The 25,350-nt window shown below is 47.0% G+C and overlaps 2 protein-coding genes across 3 annotated transcripts in view; both read left to right on the top strand.

Annotated features, from left to right (window-relative positions):
• LOC118291007 (collagen alpha-1(XVIII) chain) overlaps positions 1-23,026 on the top strand; it is a 44,341-nt gene extending 21,315 nt beyond the window's left edge. The window contains exons 3-44 of one of the 2 annotated variants that reach the window (XM_035618855.2): positions 3,984-4,231; positions 4,318-4,488; positions 4,914-5,045; positions 8,972-9,046; positions 9,473-9,565; positions 10,148-10,292; positions 10,678-10,721; positions 10,915-11,097; positions 11,227-11,253; positions 11,534-11,596; positions 11,740-11,820; positions 12,446-12,493; positions 12,587-12,721; positions 13,545-13,598; positions 14,212-14,247; positions 14,410-14,535; positions 14,701-14,754; positions 14,873-14,908; positions 15,069-15,113; positions 15,293-15,355; positions 15,578-15,613; positions 15,725-15,808; positions 15,977-16,042; positions 16,292-16,354; positions 16,454-16,543; positions 16,626-16,661; positions 16,776-16,829; positions 17,144-17,200; positions 17,336-17,395; positions 18,320-18,406; positions 18,533-18,560; positions 18,759-18,827; positions 19,031-19,056; positions 19,169-19,267; positions 19,354-19,507; positions 19,591-19,655; positions 19,771-19,902; positions 20,278-20,325; positions 20,415-20,477; positions 20,820-21,017; positions 21,101-21,216; positions 21,313-23,026. In XM_035618855.2, the coding sequence (XP_035474748.2) occupies positions 3,984-4,231; positions 4,318-4,488; positions 4,914-5,045; positions 8,972-9,046; positions 9,473-9,565; positions 10,148-10,292; positions 10,678-10,721; positions 10,915-11,097; positions 11,227-11,253; positions 11,534-11,596; positions 11,740-11,820; positions 12,446-12,493; positions 12,587-12,721; positions 13,545-13,598; positions 14,212-14,247; positions 14,410-14,535; positions 14,701-14,754; positions 14,873-14,908; positions 15,069-15,113; positions 15,293-15,355; positions 15,578-15,613; positions 15,725-15,808; positions 15,977-16,042; positions 16,292-16,354; positions 16,454-16,543; positions 16,626-16,661; positions 16,776-16,829; positions 17,144-17,200; positions 17,336-17,395; positions 18,320-18,406; positions 18,533-18,560; positions 18,759-18,827; positions 19,031-19,056; positions 19,169-19,267; positions 19,354-19,507; positions 19,591-19,655; positions 19,771-19,902; positions 20,278-20,325; positions 20,415-20,477; positions 20,820-21,017; positions 21,101-21,216; positions 21,313-21,514 (3,692 nt within the window). In that variant the 3' untranslated portion in view covers positions 21,515-23,026. Of the gene's footprint in view, positions 1-3,983; positions 4,232-4,317; positions 4,489-4,913; positions 5,046-8,971; positions 9,047-9,472; positions 9,566-10,147; positions 10,293-10,677; positions 10,722-10,914; positions 11,098-11,226; positions 11,254-11,533; positions 11,597-11,739; positions 11,821-12,445; positions 12,494-12,586; positions 12,722-13,544; positions 13,599-14,211; positions 14,248-14,409; positions 14,536-14,700; positions 14,755-14,872; positions 14,909-15,068; positions 15,114-15,292; positions 15,356-15,577; positions 15,614-15,724; positions 15,809-15,976; positions 16,043-16,291; positions 16,355-16,453; positions 16,544-16,625; positions 16,662-16,775; positions 16,830-17,143; positions 17,201-17,335; positions 17,396-17,497; positions 17,540-18,319; positions 18,407-18,532; positions 18,561-18,758; positions 18,828-19,030; positions 19,057-19,168; positions 19,268-19,353; positions 19,508-19,590; positions 19,656-19,770; positions 19,903-20,277; positions 20,326-20,414; positions 20,478-20,819; positions 21,018-21,100; positions 21,217-21,312 lie in introns of both variants that reach the window. The other variant, XM_035618856.2, reaches the window with a different exon arrangement.
• Positions 23,027-23,899: 873 nt separating this feature from the next.
• LOC118291543 (apolipoprotein D) lies at positions 23,900-24,844 on the top strand. Its single transcript, XM_035619851.1, has 5 exons — positions 23,900-23,914; positions 24,022-24,126; positions 24,204-24,325; positions 24,443-24,531; positions 24,645-24,844. The coding sequence occupies exons 1-5, from the start codon at positions 23,900-23,902 to the stop codon at positions 24,842-24,844; spliced, it is 531 nt and encodes a 176-aa protein (XP_035475744.1).
• The last annotated feature ends 506 nt before the right edge of the window (positions 24,845-25,350 follow it).

The raw sequence follows: 25,350 nt of genomic DNA, 5'->3' as shown, positions 1-25,350 counted from the left end.
GTGGATGCATCGTCGACCGCAAGCTGCCTGTTCTGGATCAAAAACTCTTATTAAAAAGCTGCGTCGCATCGAGCAGATGGAGCAGCGTGCCGACTCGGACGTTCCTTGTGTCCGACCGACTTGTTTTCTGTGCACGTGACCCACGCGGGCCTCTGAACCTGGGGTCAGGGGCCCGGACGAGACGGGGCCTCGCAAAGTCCGTTTCCCAAGTGATTTTGCTCCTTAAGTTACAAGTTGTCATGTGCAATGTTTATTGCAATCTTTTATTTCCCTCTTGGTTTCTACTGACCCCTGTTAAGCTCTTGACCTGTGGTGAAAAGCTAAATTGTTCCTATGTGAGCATCACATTCCTGACATGCATGTGCAGGTGCGACCACATTCCTTATCTCACATCAGCATTCCCATGAAAAGGGGTTTCATTTTGTTCTCCGCCGTTGGCCATCTTCCCTCCGCAGATGACACGTTCCTTGTGCTACACTCGCACGAAAGAGGTCACGGAGATTGTAGAAATCATTTTTGCAAGGGGCGAGAATTGAATTTGCTGTAAGAGAATCTCTTTCCCCCTCTACAGGACTTAGAAGCATTCGTTTTATCGTTAGAGCGAAGTGTGACGTGTCAAAGTCGAGGCGCTTTTTACTCTGCGTGCGTGGGGTTTCATTTCCGCCCCCAAACAAGCCTCATCTTTCCCAGCGGGCCTTCACACAAGTGACATCACCCGGTACGGGATCCATCCATCTGAGCTAAGTGCTGCGAGTCTTTGATCGCAGTGAGAGCGTCTACACGCTCGGCTCCGCTCCACTCCCCTTAATGACTGCGCTGATTTGGCACTTTAGCTTGACGCTAACAGAGCAGAGCTTTGTGCTAAATCACAGGCCCCGCAGCCTCACCGGGTCACACACACACACACACACACACACACACACACACACACACACGTGTGTGTACACGCTCGCCAGTTAAATACTCAGGCTGTGTGGTCTTTGTGCAATTTACCCTGAACTTCCTGCTTCTCACAACAGCAAAGGGGCCGACATCACGACAGAACCTGTCAATCAGCCGTGTTTGCCTTGTCCACGCGGAGGAAAGAAGTGAGGCCCTCTTGGAAACACTTAATCCGTATAGGTGTGTAGACTAAGAGACTCAAAAGAGAAAATCCCTCATTGAGAGTTCCTCATTCATTTCGAACTTCTAACAAAGTGTGTTAGTGTTTTAACTAGAGATTTTTTCCTCTTTGATGCCCAACTTCATAATCAGCCGTTAGATTTCATCAGATTCCTGATTTGTTGGCTTCATAATTTTCTTTCCCGGTAACGCAGAAGACGCAGTGCCGTGTGTTTGTAAGACGCGGTGTGACTGCAGCCGCTGAGGATTTGTCCTGTAACAGTGAAGGATCTTTTGCATCTTTAAATACTTGAATTAAGTTTGACCCGTTTGTTCTGGATCGTTGTGCAGAAACGAGGCTTTGTGTGTAGCGCGCGCACACACACACACACGCACACACACACACACACACACGCACACACGCACACACATGAGGTCTATGCACATGTTGCTATCTGACCATCTGCGAGGTGGAGTCAGAGATGACTGCGGCCTGGTCCGGTTCCAGACTCATCATACTGTGGCAGCTCATTACGAACTGCTGTGCTCTGACCGACAGCCGAGATACTTTGGCCCGTTTCGACTTTAGTCCAGACACCGTTTCCGTCGTCAGCACATTATCACGACGCCCGTTTTTCTGTCTCCCCGTAATCAGGACTCAGTGTCTAAGAGTCCCGGCCAAGGCCAAGCTCTGACACCAGACCTGCAGGTTGTCTTTAGTCTGGAGGGGATGTTGACGAGCCGATCTTCCTCTTCGTCCCTAGAACCGGTCATCCAAAAGGTTCCTAAAAGGACTCATTGGACTCTCTCGCGATAGACGAGAAGCATCCTGCATCGCTCCTGCAAGTCAAACTTGAAACTCTTCTCACATCCCGGCGGTCGCCCGTCTTCTTCCTCCTCATCCTCCTCTTCCTCACGACGGCAGGGCAGCATCTTGTACTTCATGTAGACACCTTGAAGATATTACCGTGGGGACATGTCACTGTACTACCTTCCCCCTGAGCCCTCCTCCCTCTCCTCCGCCCTCGTTCTCATTCCCCCGGGTTTCCAGAGCAGGTGGCGCTCCGACCCGGCCAAGGCCGATTACGTCTGGAGGAGTCGCACCCTGACTGGAATGACTCACCGCTGACACCGCCCTGCGCCGACACGCCTCACACTTTTAACCCACCGGCCGTATTATTAATTTGAGCTCACTCGCGAGTCTTCATTAAGGCCCACTTCCTCGAACGCGATCAGCTGTTTGTCTCACGCGAAATCCGCCGAAGCGGGAACGACGCAGGACTCGGTCCAAACGTTCAAGCTCCCGCGCGATGAGGCGGTTGAGCGAGTGCATGTTTTAATTTCCGTCCAGCTGTTGCGTCTGTGAGCCCGGTGGAGGAACATCTGCAGTGATCTCACCTTTGGACCGAAGGCGGTGATGACGAGGAGGAGGAGGAGGAGGAGGAGTGACGGGCGGCCCGGTGGGAATGTTGGCACAACCAGCAAACTACTGATTCCAGGGTTTTGGTCCTTGGGGATGTTTCCCCTCTCTCCCCGCAGAAATTCCCTGAAATCAGAAATGAGTCCAAAGTTTATTTGAAAAAGCATTAAAGCTTGTTTTTAGCCTCGCTTGGGTCTCGCTGTCAGTTTTCAACAGAAGCCTCCGGTCCACGAAGTCGCACTGTTCAGCCGTGGTGGAGGTGACGCGGCACAAATCGCGGCTCAGTGTTGTTTTTTAATTGCCCCCAGTCCGCAGGGCATTTAATCCTATTACCGCACGAGGGGGACAGAGTGAGCCTCTCTGCCTGTGGGGAGCCTTATTGAATCCACACACACACGCACACACACACAGACGCACGCACACACACACACACACACACACACGGACACACAAACACACACACAAACACACGCGCACACACACACACACACACACACACACACACACACACACACACACACACACACTGTACTTGTGGAAGTCTCAATGTTGGCGCTCATCTCTCTCTCACTCGTTCCCTCTCTTTGGCTGTTCCGCTCCATCACACACACACACGCGCGCCACGCGGTAAAGCCTTATTTACAGGAACTGCCACTGCGCAGCACGTGTGTACTAGTCGAGCTTAATGCCTTCCAGACGCCCGGCGGCTATACCCGCGGCCCATACGCACTAAAACAACACACGATTGTTCCCGGGGTCTTCCCCTATAAGGAGAACCAGGTGTGGTGGGAAGCGCGTGTGTGTGTGTGTGCGTGTGTGTGTGTGTGTGTGTGCGTGTGCGTGCGTGTGTGTGTGTGTGTGTGTGTGTGTGTGTGTGTGTGTGTTGGAGAGAGAATAACTGTGCACATGAAATCTGGCATGCTTCAGATGCTGTGTGAGTTTCATGTGTTCACATTTGTGTGTGTGTCGGTCGGTCAGAGAGCCGTAGATACAGTGAGTGTTTAGGAAATGATGGAGGACATTAGGTTGATGGAGGAGCCTCTTCTCAAAGACTCTGTGGTGGAATTCAAATTAAAAACGTATATCTTACGGATCACTTTGTGAATAAGAGTCGAATTACTTTTATAGCTTTTTTTTCTTATTTAAAGTAAAACATGAATTATAAGATAATTGCAACAGATTGTGGACTTCTTGAGCGTTTTAGTCGTCCGACCCATGAGGGCGTTCAAGTTTTCACTTGGTATTTCATAATAATATTTCCCACAAGCTGTCCGACATCAGACCTTTGGAAAGTGCCAAAGTGTGATCGACTGACGACTCGGAAGCTACGCGTCCTCCGAGAGACGAGCGGCAGCTGTCGAACATCGCGCGCGTAGAGATGACGGACGCTCCCGACCACCGGCGTTCAGTTTAACTCCTGAGCTGACGCGGCTTCTCCCGCCTCCATCTTTGTTTCCCACAGAGCGCGGCTCTCAGGGGGCCTTGGACCTGACGGAGCTGATCGGCGTCCCCCTCCCGCCGTCCGTCTCCTTCGTCACGGGCTTCGAGGGTTACCCCGCCTACAGCTTCGGGCCGGACGCCAACGTGGGCCGCCTCACGAAGTCGTTCATCCCCGACCCCTTCTACCGCGACTTTGCCGTCACCGTCGTGGCGAAGCCCACCACGCGGCGCGGCGGCGTGCTGTTCGCCATAACCGATGCCTATCAAAAAGTGAGTCATTATCTTTGTCTATATTTATTGTCGCCATTAAAAAGACGGGTGTTTTTTTGTTCGTAACGTTTTGCTCCGTTGTGAAGGTCGTGCACCTGGGCGTCGCCCTGTCAGAAGTGGAGGATGGCTCCCAGAGGGTTGTGTTGTACTACACCGACCCCGGAACGGCCGGTGGCACGCAGGAAGCGGCTTCCTTCAAAATGGCCGACCTGACGGGCAGATGGGCGAGGTTCACCCTGACCGTCCAGGGCGCAGAGGTGGGTGTCCTGTTCGGGTAAAGGACGCTGAATGTCGGTCAATCGCGGCCGTGCCGTACGTAGGATTGGCTCCGCGCCGCGCTAGACTCAAAACAAACTACGGTGGCCATGTGTTCGTCCTAATGAGAGAGCGCGTCTGTCGGTGTGGTTTTGGGGAACAAGCTGTGACACTAAGGCTTCGCACAGGAAATGAGCTAAATGTTGTTAAATTGAACCCATACATAAGGACTTAAAAAAAAGATATGATATTCACAAGTTTCCCTGTGACAGTTGTTGCTTTCAGCCGTGTTTGCTGCCACTTCCTGTTCAGTCAGTCAGATGGGGTCAAGTCCTCACTTACACACGTTTATTTACGACGGTGACCCGGATGAGCGAGAGTCTCTCCGCCGACAGAAATCTCCTTCTCACCCTCTTCCGTGTCCCAGGTGCGTCTCTACATGGACTGCGAGGAGTACCACCGAGTCGCCTTCGCCCGGAGTCCTCAGCCGCTGACCTTCGAGGCCAGCTCTGGGATCTTTGTCGGAAACGCCGGCGGCACCGGCCTGGCGAGGTTTGTGGTAAGTCGGGATGGGACTGGATTTACAAGCGTGTGTGTGTGTGTGTGTGTGTGTGTGTGTGTGTGTGTGTGTGTGTGTGTGTGTGTGTGTGTGTGTGTGTGTGTGTGTGTGTGTGTGTGTGTGTGTGTGTGTGTGTGTGTGTGTGTGTGTGTGTGTGTTGCGCTGCGCGTACTCGCTGTTTCCCAACAACCTCGTCATGCGGCCTGCGACGTTCGCGGCGCCCGAATTGGGACGCGGCTGCCGTGTCTGCGCTCGCCGTCAGCCAAGTCTGCCCGTGCACGACGCCTCGCAGCATCAGTATTTTTAGACGTCCCCTGTGATTTCCTCTTCTGCTCCTCATTGAATCTCAGTCTCCGCTCACACTTTATTCCCGGAGTCGTACCGGATCAATGGGTCAAGAATAGAAGCCGAATCTGCTGCTCGCGGCGGAGGCGACCGTGGCGTTGGGGCGGTTTTCCCTATTGTACATTTGAGACGTGAACACAGTGGCCTTTGTTGGCAGCTTCACGACCGCCACGGGAGACGAGGAGCGAACGACCGCATGTGTTTACGAGCCCCGTCTCATCCTGCGGGACCTCATAAATGACAAGTCATATCTGATTTACGCCTTTTGGAACGCAGCCGACGGTCTCATGGCGAATGGCTTCGCGCCGGGCGCAACCGTGAGGGCGTCTGCCGAATCTTAAAATCAAAAGAGGGGTAGAATCAAATAATAGCAGAGGGCGCAAGGGGTGGCGGTTCGGTTCCCACGCATCCGTTGTTAAGAATATCCCCGAGGGAGCGGTTGATAGAGGAGCGCTGAGAAAATCAGAACCAGGGGAAAGAGGCACTAACGCGTCCACGATGTTGTAGTCTGCTCTCAGGGCTCTTGTAAAAGAGGGAAATGAACCCGTAAATGCTTCAGCGCTTTGCTCCCAATCATCTGCGATGGGCTTGTTTGGTAATGGCAGTGAAAGGCTGCGTTGGTCCCGCTGCGGTCGGGACGGAGGCCGAAAAGTTGTTGAGTGAAATGGGAACTTTCATTCAATCAGGCGCTACATCCGTGGCGGAGCGCAAACGGTTTTCAAGGTTATCGAGGCGTTGAATCGGAATTTTGTATCGCGACACGTGACATCATTCAATTTGAATTATGCAAGCGATTTCTTTTTCTGAATAAATCCCTCCGAGGCCAGTGGCTAAATTAGAGAAACGCACGACCTGTGACCTTTAAAAACTAAAACCCGACCTCCTCCTCTCATTCTTCTTCTTCTTCTCCCTGTTTACATGCGTTTATTCACGTGGCGGGAAAACTACGAGATGCTTTATTGCCGGGACAGTGGAAAGAAGCTCTGATGGCCAAGCAGCTCTCGATAACATTTTATTGGAGAAATCCGAGGAGAGTTTCAAAGAGCATTCACTCATATTCCTTTTTTTTTTTTTTTGCCCTTCCTTTACTTCCACCCATGCGGGAACGCGTCTGCGCCATCTCTGCACATCTGCGTTCCTGTGCGAGAGACATGGAAACAAGAAAAAGACAGAGAGAGAGAAAGAGTGTGCGGTCCACTTTACGAGACATCTGATTCTCCCCTGAGCAGCGGAATGTGTTTCTCTTACTCGTAATGTTTAAAAAAAAAAAAAAAAACTTCCGTCAGCCAAGCGTGCTGGACGAAATGTGTCCCGTCGCCTGTGCGTGTTAAGACTCTCATTAAGTTTGGTTGGCTACAGTTTTTTAAAAGCAAATTGCCATTTTGATGCCAGTCCAGTTCATGTTGTAGTCAAGTGATCTGGCGACACCTTGTGGCCAAAAGAGGCAACTTGCCGTCTGTCGTTACAGTTTCTTTATTTAATATCCAGCTGAATGTGTCTTGAAGCATGATGATGACATGATGTGACTCGTCTGTCTCTCTCTCTCACGCACACACATCGGCTCTCTGTCGCTCAGGCGACGCCGCTTTTCCTCGACAGTGGCGACTGCCAGTTGGTGCGGACGCTGGGCAGAGTAGTTGACCTTTTCCTCCGAGCCATACCCTGACACGTGGAAACTCCTGAATGCCGCTCGGCTGACAGCACCCAGACGGCACAGTATACACCAACCAGGCCTCATTGATAATGTTCACGGCGTTCCCGCGGAGAATGTAATATCGTAATTCACTGTCAATGTGACGCGGTGGTGACGCTTAATATTCATAACAGCCAATCAGAAAATGCCCCAGGGCTTCCGTCGCATACATCAGCGTGATTTTTAAAATGACATGAAGTGACAGAAGTCCCCTTTGTAAGAATTTATCTGGCGCGTCCCGTCTGCTGAGATGGAGGAGCCAGGGGTTTGTGAGCTGTACTGCAGCTGGCCACCAGGGGGCGATCCGGATGGTTTGGCTTCACTGTTGGAGAGCTGTCACGTCGTCGTCCATCTTTGTTCACCGCCTGCGGTTGAAACCCCATTCACTGCGTCTGATCACCAGCACGTGCTGGTCGATGTTCGGTGTCAAACGTGACTTCATTTTGAAGTTGATAGAAACGGGCTCAGGGGTCACTTCAGTTCAAAACATAAAGGTCACGGAGTTCAGACCACCGTGGCTCCATGTGCTCAGAGAGAGCTTCCAATTTATTTCTATCATGTTCGCAGATGCGAGACTCTACTAAACCCCTTTGACTGTTTTATCATCATCATTAAACGCTATGTTAGAATAGAACAGAAAGTTCACTGTGGACAAATCGTCTCGCCCCCCCCCCCCCCCCCCCCCCATAAACCAGCAACGACGTGAAGACAGACACGATGATGAGAACAACAACGAGCCACGATGTGATTACACCGTCTGTCCTTGTTTAGCTACGTGACCTTCTGTCTTGTCCACTTGTTTGTATGTCTTCTTTCCGACACAGTTTGGATTCAGTCATCTGTGTTGTAGACACGGTGGAAGGTTCAGTGTTTAACCTGTCGCTCAAACAGCCACCGGCACTGACGAAGCCCGCCCACTGACCTCATGTGTTTACATTCCCCTGATTCGGAAAAAAGGTTCACAGACCGACTCATCCGAATCGCTCCGAGTTCACAGCCTCGCCGTCGGTGTCGCGCAATCCTGACTCAAGCCTCCGCTCATTGGTCTCGGCCCGTCGAAGCGCTGACATGAGGCGCGGCGGCAGGTGAAGACTCCGTATCTACCGGTGCCAATAAGGGAAACGATGCATCGTGAGTTAGCTTGAGATTTTGCGATGGACTTTTGCCTTTGAAAACTCTGCACCAAATTGCATCTCTGTTGCAGGTTTTCGCACAATTTCCCCCGACACCTCAATAATGATTGCAGACGTGTGTTTTTTTAACGATGGGGAATTTTTGCATAATCAAATAAAAGGCTTTTTTTTAATTGATATAACTTTATTCCATCGTCTGTAAGTCAATTCATCATGCAGACACTTTCCTTGGGCTGCATCGTTTTTGGGCTTGTCAATTAGAATTCAAAGAAAATTACAATAAATTCCGCTCAACTTTCATCTGTTGGATAATCCACTTGCGCTTCAGGAGATTAATATCTAATTTCTAAATTTGAATGGACTTTTTCGGGATAATTCATCGACAAAACTCGGTTTGATTTTGTTTTTTGCTGACAGCACGACACCAGTATAACACTGTTTATTATAGTTGTGTTCAGCTGCATTTGTCCTTTTCGTTGTGTTCATAAGACGTTTCTGATTTTTAAAAATTAAAGGCTGGTGATTTTGAGGTTGATGTGAGACACCTGTTTCACTCGTAGATGCTCCTGATGGCGTGGGAGTATTCGCGTTTTCGTGTCTGTGTGACAGATTCAAGATTCTTCTGTCATTGTTTTGCCGCAGAAAGTGTGTAACAATTCACAATAAATAAACAATCTGCAGCGCCATATGGAAACTAGCAGCGTCTCAAGTAATTTACCATGAAACATAACAGTCTCTTCTCTCTCTCTCTCCAGGGCTCCATCCAGCAGCTGGTGCTGAAGTCCGATCCCACGGCCCCGGATGACCAGTGTGAGGAGGACGATCCGTATGTGAGTGTGCACGAACACACACACACACACACACACACACACACACACACGCACACACCCAAACACGCACGTAGTGGTTCTGCAGTCGAAATCTGAAATTATTGCCCCCTCTACTGGTGAACAAAGTGCACTTCAGTAAACTACACGGCCAAAAGTATATGGACAAGTCTGTCCCTTACACTGTGTATTTGGTCCTTGAATTAAGTTTCACAGTCGCGACTTGAAAGCGTGGGAACCAAACTCTGGCTATTAAAGGTATTCTTTTGTTTTCTCTGCCTCCCCCCCCCCCCCCCCCCCCCCCCCCCCCCCCCAAAACCAATTTTCCCATCCCGCAGCTTGAACCCAGATAAGATCTGTCGTTTAACTAGTATTTAATCATTTCGGTCTTTCTCCGCGTTTGTCTCCGGACGCCTCTTCTGCCTGCAGGCCTCTGGATATGGAAGTGGTGACGATGCTTACGAGGACGCTGAAGAAAGAGACGAAGTGAAGAAGATTGTGGAGGAGAGAGAGTTTACCATGGTGTGTTAATAACACACACACACACACACTGACACACTCACACACACACACTCCACACTTTCCAATTTAGCTGATTTGGACTCGGACCAAAGAAAACAACTCTTATCCTTTTAGGTGTGCCGGAGACTGGAACATGATGATATGTGCAGCTCCTGCCAGATCTGTTCTCTCTGAATTAAAAAGAAAAGATGATATATATGTATGAAGATAGATATAGTCACTGAGCTTCTTCTTCTTACCGCATTTAAAGCTGCCTTTTCTCTCTCAAAATGCTTTTTGAACAGATTACAAGAAAAAGAGAGAAGAGGATTTAAAAGAAAAAAAACTTCAATGGATGATGCTATTGACTGTGTATTGCAGCAGAAGTCATATCTGATATTCTATATACAGTCTTGTAGGGTCCAAGAGATAAAAAAAAAGGAAAAAAAAGAACCATCTCTCTTATAGCTTTCTGTAGTTTCATTGGTCCTCGGATGTTTTGTATAAAAATAGGCAACAAAAATTGAGTTTTTCTTTCAATGTTATGAATTCGAGAAATTTTATTTAAATATTTTAATGCTGTCTTTTTTCTTCTTCTTACAGCCCCTCCCAGAGATGGACCCGACTGGCAGCGTCCCGGTCCAAGCTCCGCCCACTGAGATGTCAATAGCCGGCGATTATGATGCCGATGATGAAGATATCGAGGAGATTTCTGGGCAGGAGGAGGAGGAGACGAGCACCGCTATAGGTACGGACCATGTTCCCTCAAGCCAAGTTGAGTCAGATTCATAAGTTATTGCACATCTGGATTTGAGCCAACAGAGAGAGTTCTAAGACGAGAAAGGGTTAAAGGGAATGTGACCTTGCAGGGTATCAAGCAACAAGCACACACATGCCAGCCTGCACCTCCTGTCTTGTAGTTCCTCAAATTAGCCAGCAGGTGGTGCTGAAGAGACAATGTAGCTGCAACTGTCATTTTACCATCTTTTTAACAGCCCTTTATTTCTGCCCTAAAGAAAGGTGAAGTCAGAATAAACCATATATACAATAATAGCTACTTTAAGTGAAACTATTCTTTGTCTTAAGTTTCACTTTGTAACGTCTAAAGTGCCAACTGTGTCTGTGCGTCACAGGTCGATCATCGCTGACAGCGACTCCAGCCTCAACACTGGACACTGTGAGTAGTTCACTTCAACCCGACTTTTGCCCCCAGACAGTTGATTAGTTCATTATGTCGAGGTAACATGAGGCCGGTACTTCTCTCTGTACCGTAATTAAAAGTGTGATTAAAAACTCCGATGGCCTGATATATCGCTCTAAATTACATTTTTAAACAAATTAACCAGTCAGTCACTCTTCCAAACCATCAGTCCCTCCAGGTGTCTCCGGGGCAGAAGGGGGAACAGGGGGAGCCAGGTCCGGCCGGTCCACCAGGACCCCCTGGTCCTCAGGGACGAGCCTCGGGAGGGGGAGGGGAGCCCGGACCACGGGGCCCACAGGGGCCACAGGGAACTGCAGGTCCACCCGGAGCCTCGGGGAAAGACGGACAGCCTGTGAGTTTCAATTCATCAGCATTTTAAAACGTCTATTTTTATCTAAAAAACAAAAGTTATTTATGTTAGTTCTGCAGTCAAAAAATAAATTAATGACTGTTTTTTTTTCCATTTTTGTCTTTTCCTTAGGGGAGCAAAGGTGAAATTGGTTTGCCAGTAAGTGAAATCTTTCCAGTCTTGTACATTTATCATTAGTCTTTGTGCGTGTGTGTGTGTGTGTGTGTGTGTGTGTGTGTTTTCAGGGAAAACTAATTTAGAAACGTTCCATTATCCATTATCCCCATTCCACATTCTAATACAGAGGGCCACACTTTATTATATCTGGAGAAAGTGTCAGTGTGTGCTACATGATATGATGATGATGAGGCACTGTCGCTGCTATATTGAGCACAGATGTGATTGTCTTTTCCTCTTTTTCCTTTTTTTTCCCCCCCAGGGAGCGACTGGGATTCCGGGATTCCCAGGACTTCAGGGGGAGCCTGGTCCTAAGGGAGAAAAGGTACAGCGTACCCCACATTTAATACAATAACACCTGAATATGGTCAGGATGTAAATACCATGATATTTACAGACAATTCAGTTGTAATATTAACTACTGAAAATGGAAATGGATATATAAATACCCCACGGTTTCTTCTTCAGGGTGATTTAGGTGTCGGATCACCGGGGCCTCCGGGGCCTCCTGGGCCTCCAGGTCGACTTAGCAAGTCTTCCATGTTCCTGGTGGGTTGTTCAAACTTTTTCTTTTACTCTCTTGGTCTAAGCAGAACCTTGTCGACTCTAATTATTAATGACAGTTAGAGCTCGAGTCCAATAATCCTGGAGATTTTGCCCTAAATAAGTCAAGATTCGACTTTTTTTCTTTCTTGTGGGTGTAAGAAAGCTGGACTTCAGGCTGAAATCAATTTCTTCTATTGATATACCCTTATTCCATCATCTGTAAATGAATTCATCCTGTAGACACTTTCCTTGTGTTGCATCATTTTTGGGAATTTGAATTCAAAGAAAATTACAATAAATTCCACTCAACTTTCATCTGTTGGATCATCCACTTGTGCTTCAGGAGATAAATCCACAATTTTTCAATTTTAATGAGCATAATTCATCGACAAACTCGGTTTGATTCAGTTTTTGCTGACAGCACAATACCATTATAAGACTGTTTATTATAGTGTGTTCAGCTGCATATGCCCCTTGTCAACAACGTTTGGTTCATTACTGATTTTTTTTTTTGTGATGCATTTAGGCTTTAGACATATTGAAATCCGAGTCCTGAATGAAATATGAAGCATTTATGTGTGAAACGCCTGTTGACTAATTGACTGGTCATGTGTCCCGTATTCATCAGGAGGGCTCGGGATTCGAAGACTTCGACAGCGATGCAGAAATTATTAAGGTGAGTGAAAGTCTCTGTACTCGAATCTTTTTGCTGTGACGCCCTGTTCATAGAGAGACTTTTAGATTATACAGCATTGTCTTGTTTCATCAGGGGCCTCCAGGGCCTCCTGGCCCTCCAGGACGGCCAGGGCTCCCAGGAAGCCCGTCTGGGGACGTCTTCCCTGGACCACCTGGGGCCCCTGGGAGAGCTGGCAAGGATGGAGAGAAGGGCGAACCTGGACTCCCTGTGAGTTCAACTTTCCTACCCCCCCTATAATTCCATTCCGTTCACCAACAAGAGTAAGATGTAAAATATTAGAACATAACAGACTTGTTGTAGTTAAAGTGAAATGAAACAGGGCAGTTTTGGTCGGCTACTATGTATATAGTAATAATATAAAATGAAAACATGATCAACAACCGATGCTGGACTTCTCTACTCTTCACAAGACTTGCACTGTTGACCTAGCTTCTGCTTTCAGGTGATTGAGGAGTGGTTTGTTGGCTCTGGTTCAGAGTCTGGTTCTGGTTCTGGTTCAGGCTCTGGTTCTGGTTCAGGGTCTGGTCAGGTATTAACATTTGGCCCCATCAAGGGGTCTGAAAAGACAGTATTTCCCCCAACTTTATTTGAAAAAAACCCCATGTTCAATCTCGCCAGTGCTTGCTGCGCTTATTGCGTTGTGAGAGAAGTGTGCGCATGGATTGAAGTGTGTGTGTGTGTGTGTGTGTGTGTGTGTGTGTGTGTGTGTTCATTTATAAACATGACTGCCTCTCTGTGGGACATGAGGTTGTGTAGATATATTGCAGCCATGTCCCAACCACCCTTTACCCATTATCGCAGATAGCATTGAAAGCTAACAGCAATTTGGCTTCAAAACATGGTGTCGGCTTTAGCGTCTGTTGGGGGAAATGTGTCTTTTGTCTTTAAAATGCGGCAGGCTTTTACTAACTGTGCGAATGGACCACTCACAGGTTAAAAATATGAACGGTAGAGCAACAATAATACAAAGTAGTACATAGTGTTTTCCTTCCTAAATCCTGGAATGTAATTAGTCTTTTCCCTCTTGCAGGGCGCCGATGGAAAAGATGGCGATGCGGGGCCAGCTGGGGAGAAGGGAGACGAGGTGAGGCTGCGGATCATTCCTATTTTCTATCGACAAAGAAATAAAAGGTGCAAAACGGATTTCAAGAAGTCAACTTGGAGCATTGACTTAATGCAATGACTCTCCATGTAGAATTTAAAGATGCAACCGACGGCTTCCGTGCCCCCTAGTGGTGCCAGCTGGTATTTATTGTTTGGTCGCCGCCCTAAAGACGCTGCATTAGCAAGTAGCTCGTAGCGTTAACTAGCGGCAGTGTTAGCATCGTGGCTAACCCAATGACAGAATACGAGTGCGTATCACCATTACGCTGTGCGATCAGTTTGTACGTCATAATAGCAAGACTAAATCAAAAAGTTGTCTTGTTCCGCTTAAAAAATCGGACTCGGCTGCCGCCTGAACCTTCATCTGGCTCCTGCTTGAGGCCCTAATTTCCCCCGGGCCGGGCTCTCAGTGCTCTGCCAGCAAAAAACAATTACCAACAATTACCAACCAAACAACCACCCGACACAAAGGGCCGCGAGCTCCTAATGAGGCGACCCTGCGGACTGATAAAGCCGAGGGTCTCCAGCGTCTACATCAGCTGCTCCGCCCATCGCTGTGTAGTCAACGTCCTCTGATTGTATTTCGTTCACAGGGAGCCCCTGGCGTTGGCGGGCAACCCGGACCAAAGGTAGGATTTGATTATTTTTCACGGCAGCGAACCATCATTACCGATGTCAGCGTCACTACACTGTTGCCTTGTGTGGTGTTTATACAGAACATGACAGTGTGCTTCTCAGCCACAGTACAGATTTGAAGATGACTTAATCAGCATGTTTGAATCTTTGTCCAGGGAGATCAGGGCCCTCCAGGGTTCCCGGGCCTCGCAGGGTCGGAGGGTCCAGAGGGGCAGCCCGGTCCCAGGGGTCTGCCCGGGCCCCCCGGACCCCCTGGAAGGGGCTTCTCAACGGACTTTGAGGTACGGCCTGTTGCACCACTATGGTTGTTGCCAATCAGGAGCCAGCATCGTGGCTGTCATGAGCAGGGATCAGTATGTCAGTCTGTGCATCTGTCCATCTGTAATCATTTAGTTAGGCGTCTGGGAAGAGGACATCTCCTGACGCCTCTTGTCTTCTTTCTGTAGGACTTGGAAGGATCCGCGATGCAGGGCGGTTTCGCCTACTCCACCGGCCCACAGGTACAATGGCCGTGCTCCACATCGTTTCGTTTTTCACTTTTGTTCATGATGTCAGTCATCATACCAATGTGAGCTAGTGTTGCGTCAGATATTCAACAATGCGTCCGTTTTTCCACAGGGTCCTCGAGGAGTCCGTGGCCTCCCGGGACCCAAGGTAAGACTGAGGGCTAGTCCTCACAGTGGAAACCCCTTTTTTCTCAGGGTTTAGATTTGGTTTCAGTGTGAGAAAAGGGCGATGTGTTGGTGAGGTGCACATACAGGGAAGTGAGTGTCTTGAAATCAAGTTCAAACTTGATCATCTTTGCCTCTTGTAGGGTACAGACGGTTCAGACGGCGTTCCAGGGAAACCAGGGCACAAGGTGAGTGTGCTGTCGGCTCAGCCGTGCTTCTGTTGCACAACTTGAGACGAGACGAGCTTCTTAAAAGTCTTTGCCCTGTAGGTCATAGTGAGCATCTGTTAAAGTGAAAGGCCATGATGGCCTCAAGGGACTTTGTCCTGCATCAGTGATGATGGGGTGTTTCTCCATTGCGTCTGCAGGGGGAGACGGGTGCTACAGGACCACCAGGGTTTCCAGGACTGGAGGGGCCACAAGGGCCCGAGGTCAGAAAAATGGATCGACTCATTACACATTAATATACACATTAATGGATTAATGGTTTTATTGGAAAATGTCACCTTTCACAAGTAGTTTAGACCAAATTGCTTCTGGCTCATGTTGTGTTTTTTCCATTAAAGGAACTGGTTATACGTTTCAAAGGCTGAAACTTTTAATAACTGAGACGCATAAAATGACATGTATTATAAATACTGTGTGATCTGCAGGGGCCAAAGGGGGACAGAGGTGATCTGGGACAAAAGGTAGAACCGTCGAGGCTTCCACACCAGACTTCCAAATGCACAAAAAAAACCCTTGTCACATTCGGGACATTCCGTGTTGCTCTTTGCTGAAATGTCAGCTGTGTGTTTCAGGGCGAGACGGGACGGGACGGCCTCGGTATGCCTGGCACTCCGGGGCCACCTGGACCGCCAGGACCCGTCGTCAACCTCCGGGATGTAAGTGGCACCCGACCGCAGCCAATCATGTGGTTGTTTCCCCAGCGACCAGGCCTTTCAACTACACATTTTAATCCCACATTCGCGGGTTTTAGCACGTCGACCTTCGAAAGACACTTCTTCGTGTAGTGATGGAGTTGACACACTCTCCATCTGTGTCTCCTTCAGCTTCTACTTAACGATACAGATGGTGCCTTCAACTTCTCAGGGATTTTTGACGCTCAGGGATCTGCCGTGAGTATCCGGGAAGAAAAAAAAAAAATCATCCATCGTAGACCCAATTATCTTGATGTCACTGTTGGATATATGTAGAGCGCAGCGGCCATATGTTTCCGTTAATGCGTTCAGCCGTCGGCTGTTTTCTGATTCCAAACGAGTAACGTACATGACACGAATGAGAGCACAAACATGGATATGATTTTTTTTTTCTCATATTCTCCTGTCAGTTATCTTACTCTCTTTAATGTGACTGAATGTTTGCAGGGGCCACAGGGTCCAAAGGGTGACTTGGGGCTACCGGGTGTTCAAGGACCTCCAGGACTGAAAGTAAGCGAGACGTGCATCATATTTCTGTACATGCTCATAGTTTTTCTCGGCCCACATATGACTATGTTTGTCCGTTAATGTGTGTGCTTCTGCCTGCAGGGTGAAAAGGGCGAGTCAGGATTTGTCGTTGCAGCAGATGGAGCCATGGTTTCAGGCCCGGCAGGTCCAGTTGGACCTAAAGGAGTCAAGGTTATACATCTCCCCATCTTCTGTTGTCACTTTTTATTTTTTTTAAAGTACATGTCAGTGAAAATGTGTTTCATGTTTGCAGGGGGATAACGGTGTAGCTGGACCTCCTGGCGTTCAAGTAAGTACTGTTGGCGGGCAAAAGGGGAAAAAAAGCCAATTCAATAAGGTTTTATTACAGCGTGGATGAGAGACGCAGTAAATACATTCGGTCGCTTTGTTTTGTTTCCGACAGGGACCCGTGGGACCCCCGGGGCCAAAGGGAGAATTTGGTTTCCCCGGACGACCTGTAAGCACCGCGAACTCGCCAAACAATACCCGTCTGAAGAAACGGGCTCTCGGACACGATTCAGATTAAAGATGCTTTTTCAAATAGCAACTCTGTGTCTTCTGCCGCGAAGACGAGTTCACCGGCTGTTTGATAATCTGACGTTGAGTGAAATCACACGCCGACTCGGTCGACAAGCAAAACCCAATGTCCCAGATTTCCCTCAGGGAGCTGGAGTCAATCCAACTTTTACATATAGCTGTTGTTGTTGTTGTTGTTGTTGCTGCTGCAGATTAGATGTTTGTCTTTGATAACGTCCCCGTGTGTGTGTGCAGGGTCGTTCGGGCCCGGCGGGACCGAAGGGAGAGAGCGGGGACGCGGTGGTGCTGCCGGTGAGTCACACACCTGGGCGCATGTGAAAAGACTGTCGCTTTTTAGTATATGTAAAATGATTTACTCGTGCCAATATTATAAAGTGTTATTGCTCCTTGTTATCCCCTTTTAGTCACTGTGTTTTTTCATCCCAGGGACCCCCTGGCCCTCCTGGTGTGCCGGGCCGCCCAGGAATATTCAACTGCCCCAAAGGAGTAAGCAAACACATACACACACTTTCTATAACGCTGTTTAGAAAATATTAAAAGAAAAGTGTTGAATATGCTCACGGTCGTCTCTCCTCCTGGTTTCCGAAGACAGTTTTCCCCATCCCTCCCAGACCCCACTGCAAAATGGCTGTAAGTTTCTGTCTACAGTGTTTTTTGGGGAAAGTGTTCAGACCCCTTCACTTTATTTTTTTTGGAAATGTCTCAGCCTAATGCGAAAATCTGTTCATTCAATTCTCCCCTTATTCATCTACACTCGGCGCCACGTGATGACAGAGTGAAAACTGAATTGTAGAGGTTGTTCAAAACTGAAATATCACATTGACAATGGTTTTCATCACCTTCTACATCTTGATCTTAGTCCACAATACACTTTGTTTGCTGCGTCACCAAAGGAGTATTGAGTTTTGTATTTAAAATGATTTTAGCATGAGGCTGCAACACGACAAGAAGTAAAAAACAAAGTGAAGGGGGATGCTTTCTGAATTCACTGTATACAACCAAATTGGTGTTACAGCATGACTTAATGAAATCTGTTACTCCAGCCTGTGTTAGAGAACGTTATTGTTTTGCTTCTCTCTTTTTCTGAAATCCTATTGATTTGTCAAAGACGAATGAATTCTGTGTTCACGTCCGTGACCCTCCTTCCTTTTAAATCTATTAATCGTGCACACGTTTCGTGACGCACCTTTAAATTTCTCTGACACAAGCTGTAGCAAGTGGCCCGGTTTGTCTACGGGCCTAGAGGTGTCTTTTCTTCATTAACCCTTTAGTTTCCTGCGTATGAATCTCACGGATGAACGTCCGCGACAACACACACTCTCCCTCTCCTCTTCTTCTTTTGCACATGTTCCCCTCCTGCATGTTGATCTTGTGTGTGACACCACCACTTCCTAACATTCCACCACTCAGAACTGTTCGAGGAATCTCCCGACATATTCCTGCATGCTTCACGTCCAGTCTGGAAAGGTGAAGGCTCGGTGCCACAAACCGAATGAGGTAGTTCTAACATCACATTTTAATCACCTGCATGTTTGATTATAATAACAGACTAATAAATGTTAACGGGATGAGTTTTTTTTTCCCCTGACATATGACTATAATGTTTGTGCTCCGTTGTTTCAGCTTCATCCCAATGGATCCATCGCAGTCGGTAGGTTGGATCATTATTCCACGTTTGGAATTTATGAAGTCTTGAGTCTGTCGTAGACGATTTTATCAAAAATATTTCTGAAGAATATTCAGGATATTAGCATTTAAAAAAAACCTCTTCCACAACAATGACATCACTTCCAACATTCGCGACTCAACACTTGGGATAATAACTGATTAGCGTCCTCTCGTCTCCAAGGTAACTGTCCGACGGCACTGAGAGGAGAGAAGGGAGAGCGGGGTCTTCCTGGGATGCCAGCTCCTCCACGTGAGTCAGCACTTCACATCAAAAGATCACAGCGCTCCCAACGAAAAAGAACAAAGTTTTATATAAAATACAGACTACAAAATATCACAAAGGGAAAAAAATATCTTTATAAAGTATATTTGTAAAGTATATTTAAAAAACTTTTTTTTAAAGTGTATATGTTAACTCCTCCTCTGTTTCTCCCTGTGCTTTCTCCTCTGTAGCTTCATTCCTTCCCAGAGGATCCTGGGTAATTTTCAAACCAAAATTGTTTTTTTGGGGGGGAGCACGTTGGTTTAATGTCCAAGTTTTATATGTTTATGTGTGTGTGTGTGTGTCTATGCCTGTTTATTTAACCGCAGGGGGCAAAAGGTGACCGGGGTTTCAAAGGGGAGAAGGGAGACAAAGGGGTGACCGGGATGCCGGGGCTCCCAGGTATCCCCGGGAGACAAGGACTGGTGGTGAGTCAAATCTCCATGGCAACGCAACAGCAGCATCGTCTTCCCTGACAGAGACGCTCTGACACGTCTTCTTGACCATGTTTCAGGGTCCTAAAGGAGAGTCGGTGCTCGGCCCTCCGGGCCGCCCCGGCGTGCCAGGCTCACCCGGCGTGCCAGGTTACGGGAGACCAGGTCCAGTTGGTCCCACTGGACAACCGGGGCCCCCGGGACCCCCCGGTCAGCCCTCAGGTTACCGCTCAGGTACAACTCATCGCGTTATGCACATGTTTTATGATTGCGGTAAAATGTAGTACTGTATAATGTTTTTGCTTATGTCATCGAAGCGCTGAGCATCGCTGGTCCGCCCGGACCTCCTGGACCACCCGGACCTTCGGGTGACTCTGCATCTGTGAGTAGATTTCCTTCCTCCGGCCACATAATACAAAAATACATATTAAACATTCAACCACACCGCACTTCCTCCCCTCAAATGTTAACCGGACGTCTCTGTAATTGTTTCTCAGCCGATGAAAATGTTTGCGAGCCGCGACAGAATGATGCAGCAGACCGTCAAGGACGCAGAGGGAACTCTGGCCTACGTCATGGCGACAGGAAGTCTGTTCCTCAAGGTTCCCCTGGGATGGAAGGAGATACAGGTAAAGACCCAGCGATGTCGTCCTGCACTGTATAGGAAGAAGATTTTTAAAAACATCAGATGACGACATGAATGTCAGGAGACTTTCTCTATACGTCTCGACCAACTGTGTAAACAAGCTACAGTGTTCTGCAGGTCAAGGCTGAACTGATCAATGAGTGTGACCGACGATGAATCAGCCAGTTTAACTAATGTATGATTTATTTTTGCATTTGAAACGTTTTAAATGTGTGCGAATGATATATCATGTCACAGACAGATTTGTCTCTTGTCAGACATTTTGACATTTAATGTTTTTTTTGAACATGAGATCTGATAACACAACTTATGGAATCAAATTTCACACTCCTGATTTTTCTGCGTTTTGTCTCCACAGCTCGGCAGTTTGATCTACCACTCCAGTAACATCATACCACAAGACGAGGTGCATGTTGCTAATTTCATTTTTTACAGAGTGAAAATGCCGTTGTGAAATATTGCATATCCCATAACTCGTCTACATTTCTCATTTAGCCTCGAGTTGCATATCAGATACGTGGAGACACCATGGAAAGAATAAGTTCTGTGAAAGAGAGGGTGAGTCGACTTCACACTATTTATAAATATATTTTATTACTCTAAAGTGGATTACTTGGTAATGCATATAGATATTATGCTAAATGCCCTTTATTTAAAAAAAGACAACTCTGCAGCATATTTGTCATCATTTGACACAATGATACACTCACCGGCCACTTTATTAGGTACACCTTGCTAGTAAAAGGTTGGACCCCCTTATGCCTTCAGAACTGCCTCAATTCTTAATCTCTGATTAGCTATTTGTGGTAACAAGCAATTGAACAGGTGTACCTAACAAGTTGAGTGTATATATATATAAAAAGAACGTGCTAACTAAGACCGGACGGTCGCTCCCTGCAGCTCAACCTGGTGGCCCTGAACCAGCCGCACTCCGGGGACATGATGGGGCTCGACGTGGCCGACCGGATGTGTTACGAGCAGGCCAAGGCGATGGGCCTGGCGCCCAACTACCGCGCCTTCGTCTCCTCCCACAGGCAGGACCTGGTCCACGTGGTCTACCCCGGCTTCCGTGACACGCTGCCAGTCACCAACCTCAGGGTGAGTCTGCTCCCGGCCTCTACCGTCCACCTCGCGAGGATTTTCTTCTCGTCTCGTCTCGAGACTCACGTGTCGTCTTTCAGGGAGACGTGATGTTCAGGAACTGGCGGTCAATCTTCAGCGGCGACGGGGGACCCGTGAACTCCAGGATACCCATCTACTCCTTCGACGGCCGGGACGTCTTAGCCGACCCCTTCTGGTCAGTCGGACGTGCTCCACTTTGCCCTCTCGTTCCTTTATTCCCCCTTTGTGTTTGTCGTGTTTTACACCCGGTGTCCTCTTTCTTACCCGTCAGGCCTCAGAAGAGCATCTGGCACGGCTCCACCAGCAGGGGCTTCCGGGTGGTGGACAAGCACTGCGAGACGTGGCGGGCGGACCACGTGTCCGTCACGGGCCAGTCGTCCAGCCTGAGCGCGGGCCTGCTCCTGGGCCAGCAGACGCGGAGCTGCTCCCACGAGTACATCGTCCTCTGCGTCGAGACCCACAAAAACCCTTAAAAATCCCCCCAAAACCCAAATACCACTCGGCCAGAGAACTCGTGTCAGCCACCGCAGATGTCACACACTCTTGGAACAGAAGAACGACATCTTCTGCACATCCCCGGTGCTATGTGTCGCATTCTGTGACTTCTAAAACTCCTGTTCTTTCACTAAGAGGACGTCCATACTTAGTTTTCTGAGTGAGAAGATTAAGAGGCCGAAAACAAAAGGTCAAAGGAAACGTCCCTTTTCCTTCCGTCAAGCAATGTGATCGATTCCCCATCAGCTCCACCGTTGCGGCACATAATGTAAACTGTACTGGATGCTGCCAGTCGTCTTGGCAACAGTGGAATTAATTAGGGATGCACCGAATGGAAAATTGTTGGCCGGAACCTAAAATAATGAAACACTTGGCCGATCTAACGAACATGTTTTCTTTTATTTTGCCAATTTTTTTCCACCATTACTTGGTTATTAAATAGCCTAGATATGCTGTTTTTGCTTTTTTGTTTTGATTTGCAAGAGAAAAAAATCAATTACAAAAGTCCAAATTATAAATATCAAAATTTTTTACCAACAAAACACAATATAACTTAAAATAAATCAATCACTGGCAGCTTTTTGATCGCCTCATTAAAAACATCTTCATCACATTCGGTGCATCCCTACTATTAATTCAAGTCCTCTCAACGTGAGCGTGGTTCTGATTTTAGATGATAAATGCAGCACCTTTAACTGTTAGAGTCCAACAAAGCACCACAAACCACATAGTCACCGAGCTGCGTCGAGCAGCAGGCGTCTCTTTTCATTTGTCTTTTCCTTCTTCAGGAGACGGAGGACACGCGTGGCTGCAGGAATCCGCTCCTGTCCTCAGAGATTCCCAAAGACTTTTTAACAGAAAAGCGTAAAAAGCTACTTTTGTTGTTTTGTTTACAGGTTGTCACGGAGTTTGTTTGTTTTTTTAATTGAGAAGAGGCCAGAACTTTCCACGACTTACATCGTTCCTCGTCCGACAAGTCATTTTCGTTGCACTGTACTTCATTTGACAAAAAAAAAAAAAATCTTAGTTTGCCATTTTCATCTCTTGAACGCGTCGCAGCTTCTCCAACGCCTCGGCGATCTCACTCCTCCTCCGCAGCTCCTCCTATTTAATTTAAATTCAGTGATTTATTTATACCGTCACAGCACATAACATGAAATCAAATTTTAAGAATGTAATTTATCGTTCGTTGTTTGTCAAATGACTGATTTTTTTTTTTCTCAATTTCTTCTTGCCTTCTTTTCCGTTTTTTGTTTTTTTTCAAATTTTTGTACAGTTTTTATTTTTATTTTTAAGTTGAAAGATTTCTGGAGAATGTTGACAACACAAAACCAAATTCCACCGAGCGAAGGCGTAAAATTAAAACGGGCAAAAAAATGTTTTCATTTTGAAAATAAACAATACTCCATGGGCAAAAGTGAGAGCAAAAATGTTTTTGTATAAATGTCGGTGCTTTATTGAATAAAGTTTTTTTTCTTTTCTTTTCATAATCTGTTCTCGTTTCATTTAGAAAATAAGTGACCGTCAGTAACGCCGTCAAATTATCTCAAGAGAAGCGGGTATTTTATTTCCTTTGAGCAGATTAGAGCAGTGCACTAACTACAAATATGTAGATTCTGGAAATAAAAAAAACTAACAGAAACAAAGGGTGTTTAAAAAAAAAAAAAGAGGCAAACAGAGAAATCAGAGTTATTATTCGCTCTGCAAACTTAAATGTGGCCTGTGCAGTTTTCTTGTAAACATTCAAAAGTGATATTTACAAAAACCTGAGGTCTTAAGAATCTTTTAACATTCAGCTGTGCATCTTTCTTTGTTGGTTCATTACGGTGGTTTCTTCTGTTTGAGTTTTTCTGGGCACGTCCGGGCCCCCGACTGTCAGTCTTTGGACCAGCGGGACACAAAAGGCCCCTCGTGTCACTTCACTTGTTTATGTGCGTTATGCAAACAAAATGAGAACCCGGTCATGGAACCATTGATCCATACTGTTGTTTTCAAAACCTTTAGGGGTTGGCATTTATTATTATTTTTGATATTTTGCCGTCTACATTATGAATATTTGATGATTAGTTGCAGCTCCATGCTACAAAAGCAGCGGTGGTATTTTCTACTGTACCTGTTGTGAGGCACTGCCGCGAATGTGGTTCTTAGATAATACTAACTGTCCTGGGCTGAAGGTTAAAGGTTTTGTACGCACAATCTAAGTTTAGCTCTTCAAACACATTTGACTTCCAAAGGTCTGTTGTGAAGACAAATCCAACCAACCCAGCAGTGGTCGGCTTGTACAGTAAACTCTTACAGTACTTCACGTTGACAACACAGACGTCTTTCTGAGCTGGATCTGTACATTGGAACATCTTTTGAACATGAAGGCCTTCCAGGTACTGTCAGATTTCTTTTTTATTTAAAATATTTCTAATGCCCAGAATGCAATATCTTTATTTTTTGACTAAAAGATGTGGTTGTCTGTTGTCGCTCCGACGCGAAGGTCTTGTTCGTGCTGTCGCTGGCCGCCGCGGCTGCCGACGGTCAGGCTCTGCACCTCGGCCGCTGCCCTCAGCCGCCCGTTCAAGAGGACTTCAACGTCACAAAGGTGAAGAAATGAATGTCTTTCTTTCTTTCATGTTGAGTAACGTCGCCCACCAACATTTCCTCTGTTTTCCCCTCCAGTATATGGGCACCTGGTACGAAATAGAGAAGCTCCCGGCTCTGTTCGAGAGAGGGAAGTGCAACCAGGCCACATATTCTCTCCTCGCCGACGGGACGGTCGGCGTCCACAACGCAGAGCTGCTGTAAGGCCTCAGCAAACCGTCTCAAGTAGAAATTCATTTCTTTAGCCTATATTTTTTGTGTCATTTGTTGGAGAAACCCTGCACATGAATAAATCCTCCCTCTCCTTCTCCGCCCAGGGCCAATGGGAAGATAAATTCAATCGATGGTATTGCCAAGGTCAAAGACCCGTCTCAGCCGGCCATTCTGGGTGTCAGCTTCTTTAAAGGTACTCTGAATTCATTTTTTATTCTTTTTTTAATAATCCAGCACTTATGTTTTACTAAACCAGCCGATTATTTCCAGGTTTCCCAGATGGACCCTACTGGGTTCTGTCCACAGACTACCAGTCGTACGCCCTGGTGTACTCGTGCAACGACTACTTCGGCCTGTTCCACGTCGACTACGCCTGGATCCTGGCTCGCGCCCGGCTGCTGCCCGCGGACGACGTTAGCAGGTTGCACGACGAGCTGACTGCTGCCGGGGTGAACGTGAACCGGCTCACAGTCAGCGACCAGACCGGCTGTGATGTCATGGCCTGATGCATGAGCAGAAAAAAATAAAAGAAGACTAAGGGCAAGATTAACGGATTAAAGGTTTGTTCAGGCTTTTGGTTATACATATATGATTTACTTTAAAGCTCAGCATTCTGGCACATAGTATAGTCAGAAGGCAACTTTTTGACAGTGTATACATGGGAACAGTGGAGGGGCGGGAACAATCATGTTCCTACAGTTTGTCTGTTTTTCATGTCAAATGTAAACACTGAATATAACCAATAAATGTGGCTATAGGTCACAAAATATGGTATTTGAAAAACCATGTTTTAAGCATGTTTATTTTTTGAGAAATCGATGTTTTTTTAAATTTACATCCCTCAATTGTAATTGGTCCAAAATCTATGTTTAATTGTTTTTCAATGATTTCTTATCCAGTTACATTCAAATTTTAATCTAATTATTGAGTCAGTTTTTCCTGAAATTTGTATTCATGTAATTTACACAATTGTTCAAGTAGCCTGTTTCGATTGTAGACTTCAAAATAAAAT

Source organism: Scophthalmus maximus, chromosome 21 (assembly GCF_022379125.1).
Source record: "Scophthalmus maximus strain ysfricsl-2021 chromosome 21, ASM2237912v1, whole genome shotgun sequence".
In the NCBI taxonomy this organism is placed as follows: Eukaryota; Metazoa; Chordata; class Actinopteri; order Pleuronectiformes; family Scophthalmidae; genus Scophthalmus; species Scophthalmus maximus.
Note: the sequence above shows the minus strand (reverse complement) of the source record. Positions and strands in the feature narration are given on the sequence as shown.